The sequence below is a fragment of the Bufo gargarizans genome, chromosome 8 (genome assembly GCF_014858855.1).
Source record: "Bufo gargarizans isolate SCDJY-AF-19 chromosome 8, ASM1485885v1, whole genome shotgun sequence".
In the NCBI taxonomy this organism is placed as follows: Eukaryota; Metazoa; Chordata; class Amphibia; order Anura; family Bufonidae; genus Bufo; species Bufo gargarizans.
The window spans coordinates 6,060,090-6,073,359 of NC_058087.1; the positions used below are offsets into that span (position 1 = coordinate 6,060,090).

At 39.2% G+C, this 13,270-nt stretch overlaps 1 protein-coding gene across 2 annotated transcripts in view; it reads left to right on the forward strand.

Annotated features, from left to right (window-relative positions):
- Positions 1-13,270, forward strand: part of ZEB2 (zinc finger E-box binding homeobox 2) — a 130,932-nt gene that overhangs the window by 89,631 nt on the left and 28,031 nt on the right. For both annotated transcript variants that reach the window (XM_044303269.1, XM_044303270.1), the window contains one exon: positions 9,038-9,295. In XM_044303269.1, coding sequence (XP_044159204.1) covers positions 9,038-9,295 — 258 coding nt within the window. The remainder of the gene's footprint in view (positions 1-9,037; positions 9,296-13,270) is intronic.

A 13,270-nucleotide genomic window follows, 5' to 3' on the forward strand; every position in this document is an offset into this window, starting at 1 on the left:
GCCTTAAACAGTAGGCCATTCTACCTACAGTTCATGACCCGCAATAGTCTTGAATGAAGGAACTAGAGGATTTGCATGAAAATAACCTAACCCCAATATCATTAAGAGTTGGAAAACCTTTTCCTTTGGGACAAGCAAGACCCTCATTTCCACCTTAATGGTTTCACCTCCCCTTGTTTTTTAACCATTCTGGTGATCAGCTGACTAGGCAAGAAAAAAAAAAAACTGGAAAGAAATCCCTTCCTTTGACTAATGGGCAGCAAGACAACCAACCGGTTACCTGAAGCTAGCATTTGTCAGTAACAACTGCTGCTGTGGATAGGGATAGGTGGGGAGGGGGGGGGATAGAGTCAGAAGGACTGGAGATGCAGAGGAGGAAATGTAGCTTTCCACTGTATGGAGCCAGCAAAAGGAAAAAAGGATTATTATCCATGGAGCATAAACGGTTAATGCCTAAGAGATATGTTGTGAAAGTAGAAGATGAAGCATCCTCAGCCAAAGGTAGGAGGACTTTATGAGAATTCATGCACGTTGACCTTACTGTAGATCAAACCTCAGACAGATCCAACCTAGTGTAAATTAATCCTATTGTAGATCAACCCTACTACAGACTAACCTTAGTGTAGAATAACCTCTGTGTGGATCAACCCTACTGTAGATTAAACCTAATGTACATAAAACCCCACTATAGAAAAACCCTTCTAAAGATCAACCCTACTAGAGATCAAACCTACTGTACATAAAACCCCACTATAGAATAACCCTTCTGAAGATCAACCATACTGTTGAATAAACCTTCTGTAGGTCAAACCTAGATGTCACCCTACTTTCGATCATACCTTCTGTTATTTAACTCTACTGTTGATCATGCTTACTGGAGACCAAATGTACTTTAGATCAATCCAACAATATTGCAACCTTACTGTACATTCAACGTATGGAAGATATAACCATGAGTTGGATCAAACCAAATGTAGATCAGCCATACAATAGATTAATCTTACTGTAGATCAACCCTAGTTTAGATCAAAGTTACCCTACTCTAGATCCACCATGCTGTAGACGTGTTCTTCCACAGATTAAGCCGGTCGTTATTTCTTATATGAGATATTAGCTAAGTATAGGTCAGCCTTTCTTGCTTTCTGGTCTAGGTGCAATACCTATAAGAATTGATGTAAGACTTAAGCTGAAGACATGTCAGAGGATGAGTGAATGTCTGAGGTTTCCTAGGTTGCTCTTGTCTCAGTCACGCACATTTTTTTTTAACATTTTGTAATCTTTCTAAGAGGAAGGTATTAGACACAATAACTTTCACAAGGACGCCGTTTCCTCATATTTCTCTCCTCATTTGGTTGTCAAGGTTTTAAGTCCAAGGTTTTAAAAACGTAACTCTAGACAAGGTCCCTGCGCTGGATAACAAAGTACACAACTCAAAAAAAAGTCCATGAATACTACATTTGTGTTCCTACTGATTAGATATTCACAGTAATCTCTGTATGATTCTAGAAGTAGTAGGAGGTAGGAATTAGATTTTTAAATGTCTTTTTAGATTGGCATTTTGTGTATATATATATATTGGGGCTTGTACATTAAAGAGCCTGTGGCGGCAAAGTCAGGATCGGGTCTGCAACTTTTTTGAAGCTTGTACAAATTTGTTCATGTGAAGGGTGATGCCTTATTTACAGAAACGTGTCTCATGTACAACATCATTCTATATCTACCTCTGATATTTATCATCTATCTATCTATCATCTGTCTTTATTTATGTAGCTACTATCTATCTCTCTTATATCTATCTATCTATCTATCTATCTATCTCTCTTATATCTATCTATCTATCTCTCTTATATCTATCTATCTATCTATCTATCTCTATCTTATATCTATCTATCTATTTATATCTATCTCTCTATCTTATATCTATCTAGCGATTATCTATCCCTCTAGTGAAAATCTATATCTAATATCTACTATCTATCTGTCTGTGTCTATCTGTTTATCTGTCATGTATCTCTAATATCTATCTATCTATCTATCTATCTATCTATCATTTATATCTATCTATCTATCTCTCTCATATCTATCAATCTTCTATATCTATCTATCATCTACCAATCAATCATTTATATTTATCTATCGCTCTCATATCTATCTATCTATCTATCTCATATCTATCTATCTATCTATCTATCTATCTATCTATCTCTATCTATCTATATCTATCTATCATCTATATCTATCTATCTATCTCCTATCTATCTATCTATATCTATCATCCATATCTATCTATCTATCTATCTATCTATATCTATCATCCATATCTATCTATCTATCTATCTCCTATCTATCAATCAATCAATCAATCAATCAATTATTTATATTTATCTATCTATCTCTCTCATATCTATCTATCTATCATCTATATCTATCTATCTATATCTATCTATCATCTATATCTATCTATCTATCATCTATATCTATCTATCTATCTATCATCTATATCTATCTATCTATCTATCTATCTATCTATCGCCTATCTATCGATCTATCTATATCTATCTCCTATCTATCATCTATATCTATCTATCTATCATCTATATCTATCTATCTATCTATCTATCTATCTATCTATCTATCTATCATCTATATCTATCTCTCTCTCTCTCATATCTATCTATCTATCTATCTATCTATCTATCTTCTATCTATCATCTATATCTATCTATATCTATCTCCTATCTATCTATCTATCTATCTATCTATCTATCTATCTATCTATCTATCTATCTATCTTTATCTATCTATCTCTCTCATATCTATCTATCATCTATATCTATCTATCTATCTATCTATCTATCTATCTATATCTATCTATCATCTATATCTATCTATCTATCTATCTAGCTATCTTTCCATCCATATATTTTCATCTATCTGGAGAGTTTAGTGCTGTGTCCTCAGTTGTGCGCTTTGTGCCCTCCACTTCCAGCCTGTGGCCGTGACTAGGTTATTATGATAATGTCTCTTTAAGGGTAGGAAGTCCTGTGCTTTTCACTTGGTATTTATGCTGCATTCAAGCTATTGTTCTGTTCCAAGTTCAATGTATGTGCATTTCAGCAGAAGTAATGAGTAGTACAGGGCAATGTGTTGTGCTAATTACTATGTTTATTCACAATGCACAATTTTTACACATGCCAGATAATGCTGGGCCGAGGGGGTGAGCGGTGGTGGTAGCTGAGGCTGGAATTAATAGATTAAGTGATTGCCACTCCAGGAAGTGTTTTGCAAAGTCTCTTCACCATACCCCATTACACAACTTACTTGGCGTGTTTGCTTCACTCTCCTGTGCCCGTCCATTCTCACCGCTGTGTAAAAGTGTTACCTTTTTCTCGCTCTTTACACCTAGGTACTCACTGTATACTGAGAAAAAAAGCAATTTACCTTGAGTAAATATACACAAACCTCCACGTACAGGGCTCTTAAAGGTACAGTCCACCGGTATATTCACTCTCTACAGGCAATGTATAGAAATAACATAAGACAATTTCAGTTTTGGATGCTGCTATATTGTATGTGTCAGCTGAGGTTGCAAATGATCTAGGAAGGGGTTTGTTATCGGCCTCATTTGCACGCTTTGTCCATCAAAGACTTGCTTAGCCAGGTGATACCTGTCAGCTGAGTGCGACCCGTACCTCACATCCTCTAGATGGTTCACAAGACTTTATATGTCACTGGATCATGTGAGAAAGTCGTGGTGGAGTGAGGGTTCAGATGAAGCAGAGCTGAGCTTGTCATTTGTCAAAAGTCATACAGGTAAACCTACTTCATTTCTACACAAATGCTATGTGCCAAAATCGGCACTGCTACATCTGTTCATTTGCTCAGTGCTCAGTTCTATGAGGAAGTAGGCTCTTTGCAGGATCTTGATTTTCCTTCTTATTGGTGTGTTATACTTATCTCTATGGAGGTATTACCTTCATACAGTATATAGAGAAGTAGGAGCTGCCATTCAGTCTAAAAATTTCAAGTACCAATCAAGAAGGCAGAGAGTAGGATGGCGGCTTTGTCTACATGATCCATCATACAGAATGTTGAAGGTATTTGGAGGGGTCCATCTGTAATATAGTAAGATAGAAGTGGGGTGTGACTATAGGGGGTGCACCTGGGTCCAGGTATCTGAGGAGGATCAAAGAGGCATTTTTTTCAAGGCCTAGGAGCATCACATTCTACATCTGGTGTGTATCCTATGTCTAAGGCCTCCATACACATTCGTGAACCTGCCATTCTCGATCAATCTAATGTGTGTGGGGAGCTTCCGACTCTCCCCGACAAGAGAATGATCGAGCAAAATGAATCTTTTTTGCCCACTTCTTTTGTTCTCTCTCCATTGAATACACATACACTCTCGGCCAAGCCAAATGTTTAGGTATAAGAGGGAGTTGGCAGAGATAGCTGTCGGCATATGGACTGCTATAAAATGAGTATAGCCGCCCTTAGGCTGGCCAGACACATGATATACCAGCTATCTCAGCCAACCCTGCCATACACATGCATGCTCAGCAAACAGACGGGGGGGAGTGGCAAGCCATTGACAGATGCCTCTGGTGGTGGCTTATATCTCCTTGAGAACAAAAAGATTGGGTATGTTGAAATCCAAGAACCCAATCCTTATTTCCCATGAAGGTAAATGTCAGTAGGCCACCAAACACTTTAGATGGTAGGCAGGTCCCACCAAAATCAACTAGTTCTACTGTGGTCAGCTTTACTACTGCTGCATCACCTCTTTGTAAGAGGAGTTGCAATATGCAAAGAGGTATCTCCTAAGGAAAGAGACCCATCTCGCTAGCGCCACCTTTTGGAAGTAGCTCCCTAGGAGACTTTTTAACAAGCCTTGGGACATGACAAAGGAAAAGAGTTAGCAATCGTTTTGTTGCAGTGTAATCAGACCCATTTGTTGTGGTGGTCAGGTAAACGCTGGAGATTTCCTGTTTAAAATAAACTGCGAAGGTGACAAAGAGTTTTTTGTTCTACTTTGAAGACCCTGATGAGCCTCTTCTGCCAGGCCTGACTATCAGGGACACATGTATCAGTTTATGGCTACACAGACACAGTGTGACCAATCCCTAATTATATTTCGGCTTCTTCTCCTCTTCTGCAAACAAAGCTTTGTTCAGATGACACACGTTGACACAAGGATCCCTCTTCCCTCCTCCTCCCAAGTTTCTCAAGGCGAAAAGTCACCATGATCAATACCCCATGTATTAGGAACAGATGCTTCTGTGTTCTGCAACTGACAAAAGTAACGTCCATCTGTGTGAAGGGGGCTCGCTAGGTAACATTGTTTACACCGGTCACAGATAATGGTTGAGCTACTTCAAATGTCAGACTAATTATCGGCAATACTTACTTAAGTACCTTGGCCTGGAATGTCTTCCTAATTCCTTCCAGCAGGTAAAGGTGATCCTGAAATGTCAAGCTCTGATGAGATTAAAGGAAAAAAATAAAAAACATTATATAACACAATAATACAAAATGTTGACTTTTGTAAATTCATTTGGACCTCTATAAAAAATACTAAAATTACATTAAGAATCCATGTAGGTTATTTTTGGAATCATCTTCTACTTGTAGAAGGAAGTGACTCCTTTAATAACAGCATATTGGGGCACTGTCAATGGAATATCATAAAGTATGTAGAATTTTTGAGCTTGTTTTTTTTCTCTCTCTCTTTCTGGAAAGCCTTCGCTGTGATAGTTGACGGTGTAATAGCTTCACTATAGAGTAAACCATTTAAGTAATGTCAAGCTAGAATACCAGGGATTGCCTGTGATTACTGTGCGCTGCCTAAGCCCGTAGCCTTACTACGTCTTATCCCGTAATCGTTGGATCACATGGCAGTCTTCCATCTCTACCTGTATGAAACATAATTACAGACGCTTTCTGGCAAAGCATCTAATGCCGTGGATTGTAATTAATTTTCTAAAGATTACTGGGAGGAATTGGTTATCAATCCTGAGTTTCTGGCCATTTATCATCTCTTTTTAGGAGATATTTTTGTGTTTGTTTCTGCCTTCTTTCTTTCCTCCTCCTCCTTCGAGTCATAGGAGAACGAGTGTCTATTTTGAGCCCTAGAAGAGTACATCTTCCCGCTTGTTTATTGAACTGAAGGAAAGGAATTCTTGGGGCTTCCAACTCCTTTGTGGTTACCAAAAAGTCCTTCAGCCTACGCCAGCCTTCGTCTGCTTTTCTTTTTTAACCCAAGCTACTACTAACTTTACACTCGTAGATGAAATACACTAGATGACCATGGACTGGTGTCTATCAAGTTTTTAAGGATTCACCACAGACTGGTGTCTACCAACTTTTTAAGGATTTTAAAAATGACCCTTTTTAGAGCAATATACAAAAAATCAGAGAGTAACAAATGTTCCACATGTTTTTGAAAACCACTTCCAATATGTATGATGTGTCCAACGTGTCCTAACCCATGGACCACGTTTCCATTGTCGGACTAGAGTAAATCTTTTTTGTGCTACTTTAGAAGCTTTGTGGCTCTGAATTTGAGTAAGGCCTCTTTCACACATCAGTGATTCATGTTAGTGTGCTGTCCTTGGTCTCCATGGACCGCTCACGTATCCATTGACTTCATACATCAGGGGTTTTTCACAGACCATGGGTCTGTGGTGTCACCACGGAAGGGTGCCCATTTTGTTCATGATTACAGATCTCTCACACATATTATAGCCTATGGATCTGTGAAAATCATGGGCACAACAACGATGCCTTTGATGCTTAGTTGGTGGTTTTCACAGATCGTGCTAGAAGATGCTTTTTTGGCCTAGCAGTGTCCATGAAACAGGGCTAAAACATGGACTCAAAATCACAGAACCACTGATCAAACACAGAAGGATCACAAACATTATCACGGATGAAACATGGACCATGCCTTCATGGACATACTAAGAACATGGAAGTCTGAAAAAGGCCTAAATGAGAAGTAACCAGTCCATGAAATACTGCTTATCTCAACTCAAAAGTGGGCATTACAAAGAGGAACCCCTAAAAGTTTTGACATTGCTTTGTATATTATGGCTACTTCATCATAACTTTTTATAAAGACTGTCTTGATTCCTAGTTGTAGTAGACTAGTCTATGAAAAGACAGATACAAAAAATTTACATGTACACATACGACTAGGTGCAAGGGATGACCGTTAATTGAGTAACATAACTCTTGTCCACTCTTCCTAAGTTATTTATCTGTCTTAAAGTATTTACTACTGTTCGGGAAAGCTGAGCAGCAGGCGTAGTACAGCATTGTTGTCCTGAGATGGTGATGGATGGCGCGTTCCTGACCTCGTATCCTGAGACATGACTTCACTACTTGTTGAAATTGTTCTGATTTTTTTGGGCTCCTCAGGGGTTTGTTGATAAATCATCTATCTTTTTTTTTTTTTATAAATCTAGAAGAAAATATTTCAAAGCTCCTATAAAATTCACGTGTCACTCTGGATGGTCAAAAAGAGACCTCAAAGGACATATTTTCTTCCAGGATAAAGGCCTTTTAATGCTTGTCCAGCCTTAGATAATTTTATTCACTCCTCCTGGACCTTCCTTTATTTCTCCTGTGCCCAGAGATCACTTTTTAAGAGGTGGGTTGAAAGATTCCCAGGCCTAAGGATCTTTTGTTTGCCCCCCTCCCCGGCTCAGAGCTCAGAACATTTATAAAGGGCCGTCTGTGGGTTGCTAAGAAATGGTTAAACCTTTGTCACCGACGGAAAAAAGATTCACAATATTGATTGTACTAAGGTATATCTGGACCACACAGCTTGAGCGGGGATGGCAGAATATCTCTCTCTTTTTTTTTTTTGTACATCTTAGGGCATTACCCAGCCTGAACTTGTTTAAACCCTTGTGGTCACACCTCTTGAAAAGGTTTTGTTTCCCCCGTCAATTGGTATTCAAACCAGGTCAGCAGATTCTGTTTGCTGCTCCTGCAGCCGTTTTCATTTTAATTTGCACCTGTTGTGCAGTTGTTCAGAAGGCAAGTGCGGACCCGCGGATTATACAAAGATCATATTATGAGCAGATATGCACGGTGTAATCTTTTTGTCCCCAGACTCACATGACAAAAAAAAAAAAATCTCTCTCTTTTTTTTGTGCCCTTTTTTTTTTCTCCCTGGGAACCTGTCAAAGCAAACAGATATCACCCAAAAAAATTGTAACTAGACGCATTTCAAGAATCTCCATAAGCGTTATGATCCTGAAACACAATCCTTTTCTTTTTTTTATTCTTCTCTCAGACTTTTCAGATACTTTTCTATAATCCGATAGCTGGCAAGAGCCACTTGAGATAGCTCAGTTGATAATTTAAGAGAGGGTGGCTTTATTAGACACAGAGAAATCAAAATGAAGCTGAAAATTGTTTTTTTTTCTCCCTTTCCTCACTCTTCTCGACCCCCCACCCCCTGCTCTCTGTCTCTCTCGTTCCCATGATGTCATGGCTCTGACTGTTTTTTTGTGCGTGTTTGTACAGAGTAAGGTTAACGTATTTTGGCAATCCCATGTGTGCGTAACGGATGGTGTGTTTCTGTAGCTGAGCTAATGCCCCGGTGTTTATTACTCTAATCTTTCTTGTCTGCTGGTAAAGTGGACAATTTATGTACTATCATGTAGGCCGGGAGCCTTGAGAGGGCCGGCTAATTCAGAAACAGCCACCCTCAATAGAGTTCATAGACCTTATTTACTGGCTTTGCTTTAGAAAGAATCATCTCTGAGAAACGAGTTGGATCTGAAAGGGGCAGGTTTCTGTCAATTTTTGATTTTTGTTTTTGGGGTTGCTTGAAATGTAACTGAAATTCATAAAATATAAAAATACTAAAATTTCTTTGAGTCATGAAGTTGAATGCTTTCTATTCTTTCCTGATGCCCCTTGGGCCATCACATAACTATGAATATGTTTAGATGTTTCATTTTAGAAATATTTTTGTTTTACAAAGAGTCTTTACAATTTTTTTTCCATTTTTTTTGCTTTGCAGTTTTGAATTACGACAATGTAGTGGACACGGGTTCGGAAACAGATGAAGACGACAAGCTTCAAATTGCTGAAGATGACAGTATTATTACCACTTTGGACCAGGAAACCAGTCCAGCCAGTATGCTCAACCATGAGTCTTCTCCGCATGCCAACCAGGCTTTGCTGGCTAGAGAAGAAGAGGAAGATGACTTGAGAGATGGAGGAATGGATCACAGTTGGCACAATGATGATCTCCTGAAAACGCCTATAGATGGCTCTGGTAAGTTCTACTCACCTTTCTAATTGGTTATATAGACTTACATACAAAAGTTAGTTGACTCCAAATCAACTGGACACCTCTACCATGATATTAAGAGATGGGCTGTGATAATTGGCTACCATGATTGTATCTCGTTGGTACTACAGTACTTTTGAATTGTTTTAGTAGGCAATACACAACTTTTCTTTATTTGTGAGCGAGGGACTTTATATATGAATTTGTAATGTTTTTGGTGCAAAATTATCTGAAGGTGTTTTAAGGGGTATTCCAACCCATAAAAACCTGTTCTATTTAAAAAAATAAACAAGATTATACTCACCTTAATAATCTCCCGCCTCTGCCTTTACAATGGTGCCCATGTCCCTGCTGTGCTCCACTGACTGCTCCTTCCAATCAATACATCAGCAGGAAGTGCAGCGTAGTGGGGACCCAGTCATCAATGGAACAGCAGAAGCGGAGGATCCACGGGGTGAGTATAAGCTTGTTTTATTTTGGGGCAGTTTTATATTGGGCAGGAGTACAATATTAAGGTCACAATGGAGGAAGCCCCGATATCTAGTCAATAGACTCAAATATCTTGTTGACTAACCAGTGAGACTTCAGTCCATTTTTTTTCTTAAACTAACAGTGGTTTAAAGTGGTTCTCCAGGCTACAGATATTGATGACCTATCTTCTGGAGAGTTCATCAAACTAAGATTGGTGTAGGTCCCCCTACTGATAAGCTGTTTCGGGCTTCTCCGACACCAGAGACTATACAGTGTACGTATATGGAGGTAGATAGCTCCTTACGGTGTGTAGTGGCTGTGCCGTGGTACTGCAGCTCAGCTTCTATTCAACTGAATGGGAGCTGAGTTTCAGTATGTTGGTGTCGGAAATGACATAGGGTATAGAGGATTCTGCTTTCACTCCTTATACTGTTAGTTTCCAGCAACGCAGAAGCCTAAAACAGCTGAATGGTGGGGATGTCGGGTGTCCTGGGGATACATCAACATCTGTAGCCCAGAGAACCCCTTTTAATTTCTGGCAAGAAAGGTGATTTTAGGTAAAAATTGGGTAATTATAAAAATAAAGTGTAAATACACGTTAGATGAATGTCAGCCCAACAACCTACTGGGACCAGCTGACCATCTTATGTCTATGGGGATGTCTCGACTTTTCCTTAACTGCAAATGTTGGGGAAAAGAGGCATCAGGTTGTTGGATTTCAACATGCCGATCCTTTTTCTTAGGGGAGATAAGCGATGTCTGGAAACAGCTTACTCCCCTCTCCCGATCATGAACACATGAACGCTCAAGCTAAAAAAAAAAAGTAAAGCATGGGTGGGTTAACTTCTGACATGGCAAACCTCAAGAGAAGGCTATGAGACAGGAAAAATTATTGGATCCAAGTTTTCTCCAACTGAAGACCTCGGCCCAGAATCTCCATGGTCCCATTGATGTTTGATAGGTGATAAAATCCTACAAAAATGTAATGTCTAAGGTCAACTGTAGATAAATACATTTTAAGCTATATATATGTCTATATACATGTTGCTCTTTCCATGGTGGTAGTAAATCGGCATAGGACAACCTGATATCCAAGTAATGACTTTACCCATTGTGAGGGTCCAGAAGATCTTGTTAATATGTGATGGATATTAGTGCTATACAGGTATGACAAAGACAGGCTAGCAATGCCAGTAGGAGGATGTCAAGTTGAACAGACGGCGGTTTTCTGTAAGCCAATCGTTCAAGTCTATGATTTACCAGTAACCGAGCCGTCCTCGAGTCATCGAACAAATTCTAAACTGCACATTAAATTTGATATTTTCTCCTGAGGAGGAAGGGGGGCAAACTATTTCTCGAATCTCCCATAAACATTTATCGTCAAAGGCTCAAAGACCTTAAGGTTTCAGATTCTCAACCATGGTGGAGGTGGTGGTGGTGGTGGGGGGGGGGGCACCAGGCAAAAGATGGAGAAAAGATAAATACGTTTAATTAGGGGGCAGAAGATGATCATTAAAGGAAGTCTGACTGCTGTAGGAGTCATTAACAATCTTAAATGAAATTTTTATTTTTATGATAGCCATTTACATGTATAATAAGAGCCAATGATTCTTAGGAGCCGTGTGACAGAAACTGAGTGCGGCGAGAAGTCTTGTAAGACATACTATTTAAATGAGCTGGCGTTAGCTATTCATACTTGTTAATGAACAAGATATGCAGAGCCATAAGAATGAATGTACTGATGGTTTAAATTTTAATATCTAGAAATCAAGGGTAAGGGCCAATTACTGGGATTTTTTACCCTTAAAGGAATAATTAATAGGGATTTAACAAATGCAGGACTTCAAACTTCTGGAGGAAAAATAAAAAATAAAAAGTTCCTCTTTTTTATCTCAAGGATCAGGATGAACTTGTTTGAACTACTGCTAAACAAATGTGATTTACCCTTCTTTTTATACTTTATTTTTCCCAAAAAATATCACATTTTATAATCCCCATTTTTGCACAGGCCATGGTTAGGGTCTACGGTGGTTCTATAGGAATCGGCGTGTGATCATTTTTAATGTAACTTTTTAATAGTTTCCTGTTGAAATTCGTCCCCCAAAGGCTCAGTTGGGGGAAGGTAAAAGTAGGCCATGTTTGTCTGCATCCTCCATGGAGAGAGGATACATCCACTGGGACCTATCTTCATACACCATCCTTAGGCATTTTCAATGCAGAAAGTTTGAGCTCACACATGGCAGGGATGTAGCAGAGCGGACGTGGTTCTTTGAAACTACAAATTCCCATATTCACCAACTTTGTTTCGAAATTGGTAACAAATAGGGTCCTTCCCCAGGAACGCCCCCAAACTACACAGGAGCGCCCAATTATGGGTGGGTTTCCATAAGCTCCACCTGTTTTTTGTCCTGGGACGCCCCAAATTTGCAGGAAACTTGGAACAGTTCCTGCAGATTCAGGACTGTTGGCCACTTTGCGTTCCATTACCTATTGAGGTGTTATCAACCAGTGTTTAAACTGCCCCCCACCAATTACAGGACTGCTGTTCTCTATGTACAATACGATGAAATGTTGCTAGGATTGCTCCGAACAACATTTCATTGTATTGTACATTGTATTACATTGTATTGTACAGTGACAATAAAGGCATCTTATCTTATCTTATGACTCCCTTATGTGCAAGACCCCCCCCCCCCATGAATCTACAACCTGCACCTCTTCCCTAGACGCCCATATCCTACTAAATCTTTATTTTTATTTTTTCAAGAATCATCACATTGCAAGCTCAAAGAGTTAAAAAAAAAAAAAAAAACTATTCAGCCCTGCCACATCTACTCACCAATCCCCCGAGAACCTATTTTAAACCCAACATCCTCAATTTTAACATCTTTCTTAAAGGATGCAGGATCGAACCGCCCCCATAAGATTTGTATATTTTTTTAAAATGTTTTTAACCTTTTCACTGCCTGCCCACAGCACATCCCCCTGCTTGGCTTCTAACAGTTAACTGTTGAGGGATTGTTAAACGGTCCAGTCCCAGGTTGACATCTGCTCTTTCCGTCTGTATCCGTAATTTTATTTTACTGTTCTAGGGGGGCAGGAGAGAGGCTTTGCTTTTACCTGTCTGCTCCTAATGACTGGTAATGATTTATAGGGTTTTTTTTTTTTATTGTACTAGAAGTGCTGTGATGTGGTGCCTTGATGTCTAATGAAAAAAAGATTGTTGTTCCTCCCCTCTCCCCGCGCTGAAATCAGGCCAGTGTTTATTCTGACCGGCAGATAACACATTTTTTCCTCTTCTGATAATTTTAATTTTTTACATATTTATTGTTCCAAAAAAACCTCCCTTGCATATAGACAATGATTGTAGGTTGTTTAGCGGTGTATTATCCCTGGTGCCTGTCTGTCTCGCATGGCACCTCCGTGCATAGTTTTTCTGTGAGATAAGCCCTTCTCCTTTGCTTACACTGCCATACTTTCTCCTTTTTG